At 33.1% G+C, this 13,080-nt stretch overlaps 1 protein-coding gene across 2 annotated transcripts in view; it reads left to right on the top strand.

Annotated features, from left to right (window-relative positions):
* Positions 1–12,334, top strand: part of NAA15 (N-alpha-acetyltransferase 15, NatA auxiliary subunit) — a 73,679-nt gene extending 61,345 nt beyond the window's left edge. Inside the window, exons 17-20 of one of the 2 annotated variants that reach the window (XM_006200093.4) lie at positions 1,391–1,489; positions 7,024–7,170; positions 8,068–8,165; positions 9,428–12,334. In XM_006200093.4, the coding sequence (XP_006200155.1) occupies positions 1,391–1,489; positions 7,024–7,170; positions 8,068–8,165; positions 9,428–9,628 (545 nt within the window). In that variant the 3' untranslated portion in view covers positions 9,629–12,334. The remainder of the gene's footprint in view (positions 1–1,390; positions 1,490–7,023; positions 7,171–8,067; positions 8,166–9,427) is intronic. The other variant, XM_031692144.2, reaches the window with a different exon arrangement.
* Positions 12,335–13,080: the final 746 nt, after the last annotated feature.

Raw genomic sequence — 13,080 nt, 5'->3', positions numbered from 1 at the left:
TTTATGGTATTGAATTGATTAATTCAAATAGTTCATTGAAAAAAAGAGTTTATCACTGAGGTGATACATAGAAACTGGTTAGTAAGATCTGACAGAAAGTTACTGTTTCACACAGTGTCACTGTCCTACTAAAAAAATAAAATGATACCTGTAAAGAGTATCCATTAAAAAATCATGTTTATCAAAAGTAATTAATAGTGTTGGGGAAAGGGTGCTATATAACATTGTTTCAAAATGAGATTCAAACTAACTATAGTTTGATCTTAACATTTATTAAGATATTTATATGGGTATGTAAAATACAAAAGTAGCTGGGAAGAAAATAGATCAAAAGATAAAAGAGATGATCTGTTGGTGGAATTTGAGTAATTAAAATATTATCGTCCATATTTTCTATTTTCTACAATGATTATATTATAATTTGGAAAATTAGTTTAATAAATACTCCAGTAATTTTAACCTTTAATACAATTCTCTTTAAAAAAAAAACAAATATTCTTTCATGTAACCCTGAGGTATAAAATACAAAAGCTGTTCTGCTTAAAGCAGGGAAGGGCAGTCCAAATTCCATTCAGTTGACTTTTTGGCTGTGTACTAACCTTTGAAGCACTCTCCAGAACTTGGAATCCATTGCAACAGTGTGAAACGGGTAATGACAAAGGGCATGGCAGTAATTTTAGTGCTGGGACAAGGGAAAAGGAATTATCAGAGGAGCCTGGGGGTTTGAATTTTGATATTTGGAGAATTGTACCAGATTAGGGAAATCTTAACAAAGAGGTAGTTATGGATGAGACTTGGAAGTGTAGTGAGTTTTCGGGTGCAGGTTTCTATTCCAGGTGGAGACACTTATTGAAGCTTGGGAAACAGGTTTTGGGGTGGGGAGATAACGTAGAGAAAGATTAGAAAATGACTGAAAACATAACCTTAGTGAATACTCTACCTTTTGAGGGGAAAGAGGAACCAGGGATTGACAGGACAGGAGCAGTCAAATAAAAGGGAAGCCATTTCACATGTCACAAAACGCAAGAAAGGAAATAGTTTCAAGTATAAACAATGACGTTTTCTAAGTAATGGGGAAAATTTGTTTATTTTGACTAAAGGAGGTTAGGAAATGAAATGGCTTCAGTTTTTTTGTTTATATGGCATTAGTTCAAATAATGTTGAATGCTATCTAAAGTTTTTATACTTAAAACTTCTTTTCTTAAAGAATGTTGTATGAAAAATATTAGTTAATGTTGCTTATCTGAGGAAATCATTTCCTTCAGTCATGTTAGTTCAGATGTGATTGACTCTAAATTAGTTTTTCTGTTTGTAAGATCTTAGTCCTCCAAAAGAGGGCGTCTCTTTTTTATCAAATGATCAAAATATATCTTACTTTTTCTTTTTATAGAAAAATTTCTTTTGATGCTACAATCAGTAAAGAGGGCATTTGCTATTGATTCTAGTCATCCTTGGCTGCATGAGTGTATGATTCGACTCTTTAGTACTGGTATGTTTTTGTTTTCCATTACTTAAGTATCTGATTACAGTAGTTGATAATGACTGTACAAGTGATTTGTACAAGCTTATCATAAACTCAATCATTTTAAAGCTGTTGTGATTAAGTTGGCTAAGGGGAAAAGCAGAGTTCTTTTCTTTGTAATAAAAGTCTTTATTTTAAAGTTATAAATGTTACCTGATTTTGACATAGAATCGTTCATTCCACATATTTGAGAATCACCTTTGTTTCTGTTTCTAAAAATTTAGTAAATTGAAGTTTTGAATTGTATTTCATTATGTAGAACTTCTTAGTAAATTGTTCTAATATTGAAGGATCTCTTTGAAATTGGTAAGTTATCCACTTGTTTATCTGTTTTTAGCACAATTATGTGAGTCAAAATTTTTGTTATTGTAGTTTAAAAAGAACTTTAAAACAATCATTGTACTTTTCAAATATATTGACAGTAAGATCTGTACGTTAGTTTTAATGTGATGTAAAACTGCAAGATTTTAAAGAATGAAAGGTCAAATTTTATGCTAATTATCTCTTGTTTTATAGTTGAGAAATCTGAGTCCCTAACAGGTTAGATTACTTATTCAAGATAACATCAATAACTAGTAATGAAGCAGGGATGAGAGCCCAGGTTTTCATATTGTTCTTTCTACTACAAGAGCTTTAAATTTAGAATAAAATACCCCTGTAGTTAAGTAGTGTTGTTTTTGTTTTGATTTTTAAGTGACTGGATAAGGAGAAGTTGAATCTTTAATAGAACAATCTGCAAAATTTGGAAGTACTATTAAATTAGCTATCCCATTGCTATATACTCAGCCCCATATTAATTTATACATTATATAAAAATAATGAAATTAAACCAAGCAGCCCAGTCATTCTTTTGAAAAATGCTACATTGTCCCAGTTAAGAACATTGGTTTGACTTCTAAGAAAAAAGTAAAGCCTTACTTAAATTATATTTATGTTTATTAAAAAAGTGATTCCTGGTTATAGACACAAGAAAAATTTTCCCTCAATTTAAAAAATTCTGAAAGTAATAAATATTATAACCACATAATGGAAAGTAGAAGAAAGAATTACTGTATTTAGAGAAAATGAAGTTTCTTCCTTTTTAGTCTCTTTTTGTATTAAAAAAAAACTGAAATCATGAAAATTAAGAATAGAAATAATAGTCTTAATTTATTATCAGTTAGGGTATACTTTCAATATACATACTTTGTTTTTAAATAATCAGTTCTTTCCTGAAAGATAATATAAAGTAATATGTATACATCTTATGGAGTTGGAGACTTTCCTTTGAAATATAAATTAAAAGTGATATTTAGATGTATTTGTTTGTAATAAGTATATAGATTGATGAACATATGACTATTTTCTTACAACAGCTGTTTCAGAAAATAAAATGCTCATGAACTTTAAAAGAAAAAAAGCAGAATCATCCTGACATAAAAGTTAGAGTTATTGATTTGAGTTAAATGTTAGCTATGCCCATTGTGCCAGGTGTTCAGCTGATATCATTGTCAGGAAGAGATTTACAAAGTGATTCTCATTTTGACTAAATTTAGGCAATGAAAGGAGTGATAATTTATAGTGATAAAGATGCTCTGTCTCTTTTAAAAGCCTTCAAGAACTTGGGTAGACTGTTAATTACCTCTGTTAAGAATAGGTGTGTACTGTTGGTGGAAGTATAATTTGGTACAGCCACTATGGAAAACAGTATAGAGATTCCTTAAGAGACTGAAAAACAGAGTTACCATATGATCCAGCAATCCCACTCGTGGGCATATTATCCGGAGGAAAGTCTAATTCGGAGAAACGCACACCCCTGTGTTCATAGCAACACTATTTACGATAGCCAAGACATGGAAGCACCCTAAATGTCCATTGACAGATGACTGGATAAAGATGATATCCAGAAGATACACACACGCACTCACTCACTCACTCACTGTGGAATACTACTTACCATAAAAAAGAATGGAGTAATCCTTTTTACAGCAACATAGAGATTACCATACTAAGTGAAATAAGTCAAAAAGAGAAAGACAAATATCATATAATATCACTTACATGTAGAATCTTAAAAAATGATATAAATGGACTTATTTACAAAATAGAAATAGACTCACAGACATAGAAAACAAACTTAGGTTACCAAAGGGGAAGAAGGTCAGGATAAATTAGGAGTTTGGGATTAGCAGATACAAACTACTATATGTAAAACAGACAACAACGTTCTACTGTATAGCACGAGGAACTACATTCAGTTTCTTAAAATAACCTATAATGAAAAAGTATATATGTATGTATATACACAGACACACACATATATGTATGTATAACTGAATCGCTATGCTCTACACCAGAAACTAAAACACAGGTGTGTATACTATAAAGGTATTTGTAAAACTACAGAAACACAAAATAGGGGCATCTTTGTTACTATATCCCACTTTAATTAATGTATTTGGTACTTTAAAGAAAGATTTGACTTTGAAGTAACTTTTCAGGAACACATTTGTGGTGTTAAGTTACATTGTAGTAACTGCTTTACAAAGAAGTATGGAGGAAAAAACGCCTCTACACTTTAAAAAAAATCAGCTGTACAAGCTTCTCTAAGTGAATGTTTATTCATTTTAGCATGGTTATCGGTACCTTCCAAATCTCCAGAATGTTGTTATACTACCAGTATAAATAATAATTGCTACATGAGGTCATTTACTGTATAGGAGGCTTCCTCCCTACTTTTTGATTAGAGGGGTGATACTCCTGTTTTCAAGGTTTTCACCGTTTGTTTTTTTTTTAAGTTGTAGGACTTAAAGCTATTTAAATTATATTTCTGGTCAGTGCTAAGTAAAAGATAGGAGCTTAGTTATTATTTGGTCACCTTTATCTACAATGAATCTTGCATCGTTTTTCCTCTATCATTTATACAAACTCATTTCTTCCTTTTATCTGCAAATTACTTTTCTTTTGTACTTAACGTATTTCTCCCCCCGAAACCTTGCTTAATTAATACCCTCATTTATTTATTTGGCCAGTTTGAGTGGTAATCATTTTGTAGGTTGTGCCATAACCTAGGTGTGACTAATCATTATCTCACACAAAATTTGAACATTTTCTACCCAAACTATTAACAAAAAGTGTCAGCCAGCCTAAGAACCCAGGGAAACTCCTTTTGCTAAGAATCAGGCCCCATCTTCAGTGTGGCTTTTAACTGTTATGATTACTGAATTTATTCAATCTGTTAATAAGCTAATAGGATGAATTAAACATTATTTTAATTTTAGAATCTCTGAGGACTCAAATCAAAAACTCCTTAGAAAATATTTTATTCCCCTCCTCCCAACCAGTTATTATTTTTTTCTTGATTCATCCACAGAACTTATTATTATGTCATGGAAGATAAAGTAGTCTTTTTTTTTTTACTTTCTTGAGACCTCAATAGTTTTTTTTTTTATCACTTTCAGAGGAGTTTTAGATTAACACCCCCCCACACATACACAATTAGTCTTTAGTATAGAAGGTTATCTAATTTGAGGTTGTTCCTTTCCTTAAAGGTGTAGGTAAGATTTCACTATACAAAATTCCATAGGACACTCTTAATTTTACTGCAGTAGGATTGATTGATTGTAATTAATATCTTTCTGGAAATTATGGTTCCAGTCTACATGATTTAGGGGAGGAAACTGAGTTGGCCACAGTTTGTGAATTAGTAAGGAAATGTTTTTGGAATACCTATTAGTCAATGTTGGGAGTTATTTAAATATTTCCTCTTTACACATTCCAAACACAAAAGATACGTATTTATATATTTGTTTTTAATTATATGGGCTTTTTTTTAAACAGCAGTTTTTATTTCTCGAGATTGTTTAATTTGAGGAAAACAAGTTAATGAAAGTAATGAAAAACATAAAGGGGGTTTCCAACTATAATGTAAACTACACAGTTACTTTCCTGTCTGCATATAAAGTATCCTAAAAGCATTTCAAGCAAAGCAATGAGTCCCAGAGAAATAACATATTTTATAGATGACTTCTGTTGACATCTGTGTTCATTGTAATTGGCTTTAATCTATTTAAACAATTTTTCTTCCCATTCTCTGCACTCCTGCGTTCCCTCCTCCCTAAAAGACAAATATTGATTAATTGCCAAATCCAGTTGAAAGTACAGCCATAATGGAGGTTAAGCTAAATTCTTTAACTAGTAGCTAAGTTATTTCAACTATTGACTTCTATAGAATGATGGAAGAAATGCTGTTCAGAAAAGATCATATCAGTTACTCAGTTACTAAATTATGTGCAGAATAGTTTCCTTGTATGTTTACTATTTAAGAGTTCAGTGTTCTTTTAAACAAGGTAGTGATCCATTAGTGAGGCAGTGAAAGCAATTTACTGGGTCTTTACCAGTATTTGAAAACCTAAAATAGAAATAGAATAAAGTAGAAGACACCAGCATGTGTTGCACAGAGTAAGGGTCAGTGTTCTGTGAAACTTTTACTACACATAATGAGTTATGTATATAGGATACATGTTCATTACAGTATAAGATACTTGGTTGTCGTCAAAGTTTGAAAGGCACAACAGTAATTCCTAACTATAAAGAAAATCTATGTTTTAAATCCTACAACAAAAACAGTAACTACAATATATGGAATATATTGTGTAATTAGCTAATCGTATAATTAGCTCTTTTACACATAGCTTTTCTTTACTGTGATCCTTCCAGGTTAAGTATCACCTCAGTTTTACAGATCAAGAGAGGTTATGATTTGTCCAAGCCTAGATTCATACCCAGGTCTGTCTGGCTCAAAGCTCCAGACTGTCTCTCTATACCAAAATAATAATGAAACAAAACTTAACTATGATTCAATCTAGAGAGGTTGGGGAACAACTTTTCCATCTCCAAATCCCAGTGCCTGGAAATATGAAGACTACAGTGTATTCATTTCAGGAAAATACTTTGGTGTTCCTTTGGAGTATATTATATAGTGATTGTTCAATTCACATAACCCCTGAAAATAAGGTCAATGAAGTCAGCCATTTTTTTTTAAATGATAAATTTGTAATGCCTTACTTGGGCATAGAAGAAGATGGAGAGGACAAGGAAAATTCTGTTGTCTTCAGTACTACATATTTGCTGTGACACTATTCACCAGGTAGGTGCCATCAAAGCCCCTGCTTTAGAAAGTCCCTTTAAAATTGAGGGGGGCAGCTGCTAGGGGCTTAGAAGATTGTGAAACTCTATCTTTCATCATCTGTATTGCTTTCAGTGTAGAATTCTTTTCTGGAAATGAATCATCTGTCAGTGAAATGTCTTTGCTAGCCTTTAGAAAATTATTAGATTATTCTGCTGATACACATTCTTCAAATTTATATAGGTAAGCTCTTTAAATGTTGAATTGTCAGTAGGTTTTTCTAGTCTTTGTATATAGTTTTATTTCATTGGACTCATCAAGTAGATAATTTTTTAACTCTTACAGACTTTCAGAGTATCCAGCTACTAATAGAGTTTATTTTTAATTTGTTCAGCAGTGTGTGAAAGTAAAGATTTACCTGATACAGTTAGAACAGTATTAAAACAAGAAATGAATCGTCTTTTTGGAGCAACGAATCCAAAGAATTTTAATGAAACTTTTCTGAAAAGGAATTCTGATTCATTGCCACACAGATTATCAGGTATTCGCTTTGTTTCACCCTTACCTTAGCCTCTGAAACAACTAGTTTTTATTTGATGGATCGATGACAAGGTTACACATTTTTTGAATGGAAGAAGCAATGTGTATATGTCACATTTTAATCTCATGGAAACAGGCAGCTTAAATATGCTTCCTATAAATTTTTTAATTTCTTAGATAAAATTATGACTATAAATCAAGGCAAATAGTTTCTCCTGGTTCTGCATAGGCATTACAAAGAAGCAAGTATAGCTGAATTTAGCTATCTGTTACATACAAAAGAGGAGCTTTCTATCTATTTTCTTTCTCTCAACAACATGCTCTTAAAATTTACTGGGTTGCAACCATCATCTTTCATTTTTCATGCTTTTATAAGATGTCAAGCTTGTAATTGGCAGTAATAAACACCTAAAAACACCTCATGAGTGAGGATCATCTGGCAAGGGTCTGTGCTAGAGAGCCAAAGTCTGGACTGGGTGGGACCATATGGATAATGCTTTTAAAATACCTAGCTAAGAAGCTCAGCAACTTTGTGGAATTCTGAATTCAGTTTTGGCTCATACTGTTAAGGTTGGGTATCTCCCCTACCGCTACCCCTCATCTCTCTCTCTCTCTCTCTCTCTCTCTCTCTCTCACTCACTCACACACACACACACACACGTATTCCCTTCACCCCTAGATTATGCTCATTTAGAGAAGAAAAGAAAACTATCCATGGTCCTACTACACAAGGACAAATATTATTAGACTATTTGCATTTCTTCAAGGTCTCTCTTGCCTTAATCATTTTCACACTCTGTGTGCACATGACACGTTGCATTTTATATTTGAATGGATAGAAGATAAGATGCTGTTTTTACTTTGAAATAAAATAAATTCCCTTTTCCTTCTCATTTAGCTGCCAAAATGGTATATTATTTAGATCCTTCTAGTCAGAAGCGAGCTATAGAGTTGGCAACAACACTTGATGAATCTCTCACTAACAGAAACCTCCAGGTAAAGAGTTTTTCATAATTTCTTTGTAAGGGTACCTGACCATTTTTTGCTTCTCTTTTCACCAAGAGAATAATTTTCACCAAATATTTTTTTGTTGTTTATGTGTGCTAGTCTCTAAACCATTTATGAATCTATATCAGAAACTTAGCTTATCTTAAATTTATGTAGGATTGTATATTGTGCACACATGTACAACAGGCTACTTGGCATTCAATAACTAGTTTCACATTTAGTTTAACAGAATAATTGTTTAGAATAATTTGTTACAAATATATTTTAGTAAAATCATACACATTCCACAGTTAAGTTTAGATTTCAATTCATATTTATGTATTTCTGAGCAAGCAGTGGTCTCAGTGACAATTCTGACATTTAAGATGTATTTACCAGGGTACAGATTCTAGTTTAGACAGAAAACAAAGACCACTTTGTGTGATAATAGGCCAGATCAGAAAGCACTTACTGAAAGACAGTTTAGTATATTCTTTTAAAAGCAAATGAAGGAAATAACTTCAAGCAAGAAAATTTTTACTTCTTGGATTCCATTTACTACAGCATTTAGATTAGAACCTTTCTAGACTGACTGGCAGTTTGTGAGGTATTTTATATCTGGAAACTGTGTAGTATTTTCCAAGTGTAAAGATGAAGAAAGAAAACATGAGAAATGCAAGTCAATATGAATCATTTAAGAATATAACTAAACCTACTTAAGGGTTTGGTTGAAAGAATTATCGATTTTCATAAACAACTACTTCTTGTATGTATACCCTTTGTGTTTGACCCTTGTGTATACCCTTTCCTGCCTAGTCATTGGACATACCTTAAGATTCTCTTTAATTTGAATACATGGTTGAAAAACAATTTTGCAGACTGGCTGTAAATTCAAAGGCTTAAGTGTAGTAATTGACATTAGCATGCAAATTTCAACATCTATACACAGGGCCAGCTAGGCTGTGAGGCAGGGTTGCTGACGGGCACTTACCGAGAGTGAGTGTCTTTAAATGTAGCACTCTACATACCTTGTTTGCCCCATCTTAGTCCTGGCCCTATTTATACATCCATCCTTTTGTGTAAACTCTTCAGTTCTGAAGAAACTAATTCTAATGGAACACATAGAGTAAGTGCTTTTGTGTATCTTTAATATGTACATTTGCCTCTTATTTTGGCAATCTGTTGATAATGAAATGTCTAATAAATTCACAGGAAAATCTTTTTTTTTATCTTCTTGACAAGTTATAACATGACCTTTTTTCTTTCTTTAGACATGTATGGAGGTATTAGAAGCCTTGTGTGATGGTAGCCTAGGAGACTGTAAAGAAGCTGCTGAAGTTTATAGAGCAAATTGTCATAAGCTTTTCCCTTATGCTTTGGCTTTCATGCCTCCTGGATATGAAGAGGATATGAAGATCACAGTTAATGGAGATAGTTCTGCAGAAACTGAAGAACTGGCCAATGAAATCTGAACATCATTAAACAAGCAAATGGAATGACTTTGGACCATATCTAGTGTATAATATTTTTGTCACGCACCTGCTGCATTGCTCTAACTTACACAGAATGAGAAGAGTAAATGTTCTTGCCTTCAAATAGTGTTTTACGTTTTTATCCTGCTGAAAAAGTATATATAAAATATCTAACATATTACAGGATATAGGTTCAGTTTCTTAAAAAATTAAAAGCTGCTAAAATTGAGAGGTTAAAAAAAGATACCTTATCCTATTCCTACCTACCCACCCATGTTTTTAAACTAATTTATATAAAATCTGGAGGCTGTTACAGCTAACAAAGCAGGTGTGTGGCAGAAATATTACTTTAAATTTGTCTTGTGAGATTTTACTATATCTCAGACAGCATAAATGCTGTTTTAGCACTGGATTCTTTCACTGAGCACAAAGAGTTGTTGGGGCTTTAGCATCTGACTGATTTTGTTACGGGGTTGATTCTGACCATAGGAAGTATGCAATGTGAATCACTATTTACAGAGAAACCTACAACAGATGCTTGACGTTGTAGCAGCTGGGACATATAGATACCAAGCAGAATTATAAGAAACCTAGAGGGTGTTCAGTACGCTTGTTGTGTTTCCAAAATTCACTGTACATGATCAGTTCGGTGTTCTTGTACCACAGTTTTTAACTGAAGGAACCAGTTGGAACAATCTCAATTTTAACTAAAACTTGAAGAACTAAAATAACAATGCAAACCTTTCAGCATTGTTTTGGCCAAACTTGTTAAAACTGTAATGCAAGAACCAAATGCACTGTGATGTGGCACCAACTAATTAGCAAGCATGAATTTTTTCACCCAAGAGTGAAAAAAGAAAATCTACTATGGCTTGAAGTTAAAGAGCAGAACTCCTGACAACCATTCTATGACTGATCAAGAGACTAATAGTTAAAAACCTCAGCAGGCCTTGTTCATGATATGCAGAAAAAAAAGTGCTGCAGTTTAGATACCTCTGGAATTTTTCCACAGTGTCACAGGTTTGTAATACTTGAAGCCCTACATTTCTAAGAATATATTTCTTGCTCAGTTGTTTCAGGCAAGCCCAAGACTTTGTAATTTTTAAAGGGCCCAAGATTTTTTTTTTTCAATAACAGACCAGCTTCTTTTTCCTGCAGTTACAGATGTAATTTCCTTTTTGTTGTCAAACATAAGGTACCAAATATGATGCAATAAATTGTTTTGAAAAACAGTTGTGTGAATATTTCAACTACTATGTGTTGGGCTTCTGTGAAAATACACAGGTGGAAACAGAGGTGCAAGCCAGAGGCAATGTAATGTGCTAGTGCAGATGGGAGCTTTTTAGAATGGGCTAAATGCTGGTGTCAGGGAAACGCCATAATGCAAGTGTAGTGCTGTTCCTGCATTAAGATTTCATTGAGGGCTAGGATGGCAGCAGGTACTATGAATAGAATTTGTAATTTGAAAGGAAAACTAAGAACTGCTATTTTGATTGAGAAAATGAGCCTTAAAATGTTAAGCCTCTACACTGAGAACTAGCCAGAGGCTCAATATTCTCATTGTATTTTTAAGATCTCATCAGATAAGGAGATTAAGTAAAATGAATTGATTGTATATAATTGACCTTTTTGTGGTACTTTTAGTTTATAGAAAGTATATTCTAAAGGGAATTTTCAGGAGACCTGATCCTTTTACTGACTGAACAGTTGTGCTAAACTCAACCTTTCATAGTACATGACCTGCATTCCACATCCCAGTCTAACAATTTAGTGATGTAAAGAGAAGTACAAACTGAACTCCAGTGCTTTGTTATGTTTTATTAACTGGCCCTGTCTCAGGAACATCTTAACAGATGGCAAAAACAAAAACAAAAACTTCTTTTCAACTTCTCCTATGAGTGGCAACTGAAGTTCTTATTGTTGGTAAAGAACACTAGTGCTACCTCTGCCACTAATGAGGTGTTTGGAGGAGGCACCAGCCATATAATAGGGGTGTATGTGTGAATTATGTTTAAACTCTACTGTATATTGAAATGAAATTCATATATTTGTCTTGGCAATGTTCAAATGATGTAGATTGTCTTAGAATGAATATTCAGAAGTACTCAGAATTGATGCAGATGCCACCCATGAGGAGCTAAATTCCTAACCTGTATATTGTATTCCAACCCAATTTTACTGGAACTATTAAATAAATATTTTATTTTCTTTCAGGTTTACTTGATAGTGGATACATTGTTTGGTATCAGAGGACATTGACAAGGGTTCATTTTATGTCCAGAGATCACCCCTAAAACATTGTACTGTACTATCTTGCTCTGAGTGGTACCAACTGGATCATCTCACATTTGCCTCATTCACTCTATTCCAAATGATACTGTGGGAAAAAACAGGGTTAGAAAAACAAGTTGGGGGGAAAATGCAGTGATGTTGTAATCTAAACAAGTGCCTTATGTTTATTGCTAAGAACTGGTGTTATCAACCCTTTTGAGAAGAAAGGGTCCCTTGACCTGTATGAACATAGGAAAGTAAAGTTCTTTTTGTTTTTCTTTATATTTACTACTCTTGTCATTTCTCATTTAAAAACTAAAATCTGACTAGGTTAGTTTCCTCAGCTTTAATTAGATAATTGAATCCTAACATTTTCAACATTTTTTTCTGTATCTATTTATTATGCACAAGAATAAAGCGTGATCTATAATAGCATGAGTAAAAGTAGTCCCGATATTAGTGAATAGCTTTTCTGTGGGTTTTGTCAAGCCCTTGTTTTTCAGTGTTGTTTGTACTCATGGTATATTGCTGTTAGAGCTGTGAAATGAAAGCTGTGATTGTAAGAAGAGGCCAGAGAAGTGTGGTCTAGTTTCAGGTAGGTTGTGATAAATTCAGGGCTGACTCTTCTCTTCTGCACCATTTCTAGGAATGTATCAGTTGCCATATATAGCATCTGTTTGGAAAATGGTTAAAAGTGAAGTGTTGGATTTTCTTACAAGATACGTATATACTTCTCTTAGTAATTACTAGCCTTAAATTTTGAAATTCGAAGAAAGACCTTTCAGGTGGAAGGTATTCTTCCTATTCTAGCTCACGCTCCATGTCTTTTTTAAGTTACAAGCAGGGTTTCTTGATACCATTCTGTTATCTAAACTTCGCTAAATCCACTGCCAAACCTAAATTAAAAACAGTCCCATGAAATGGCTATATGCTGGCCCAATACGGGGCTGAAACCTTATGCTTTATTTCATTTTTGATGGTTAGAAATCTCAATTTGTAGCAATAAAACTTTTTTTTTAAAGTTACAACTCTTGCACCTTTACCTTTCAGCATGCATTCTACAAGATGATGTTGAAATAGAAGTATTAGTAGTGTACAGGAGTTTCTGGAGAAAAGAATACTCTAATTCTGATAAAGCAGAAGATTATCTGTTACATACTCTATGTTATACAGCCTATTTA

The sequence above is a fragment of the Vicugna pacos genome, chromosome 2 (genome assembly GCF_048564905.1).
Source record: "Vicugna pacos chromosome 2, VicPac4, whole genome shotgun sequence".
NCBI lineage: Eukaryota > Metazoa > Chordata > Mammalia > Artiodactyla > Camelidae > Vicugna > Vicugna pacos.
Note: the sequence above shows the minus strand (reverse complement) of the source record. Positions and strands in the feature narration are given on the sequence as shown.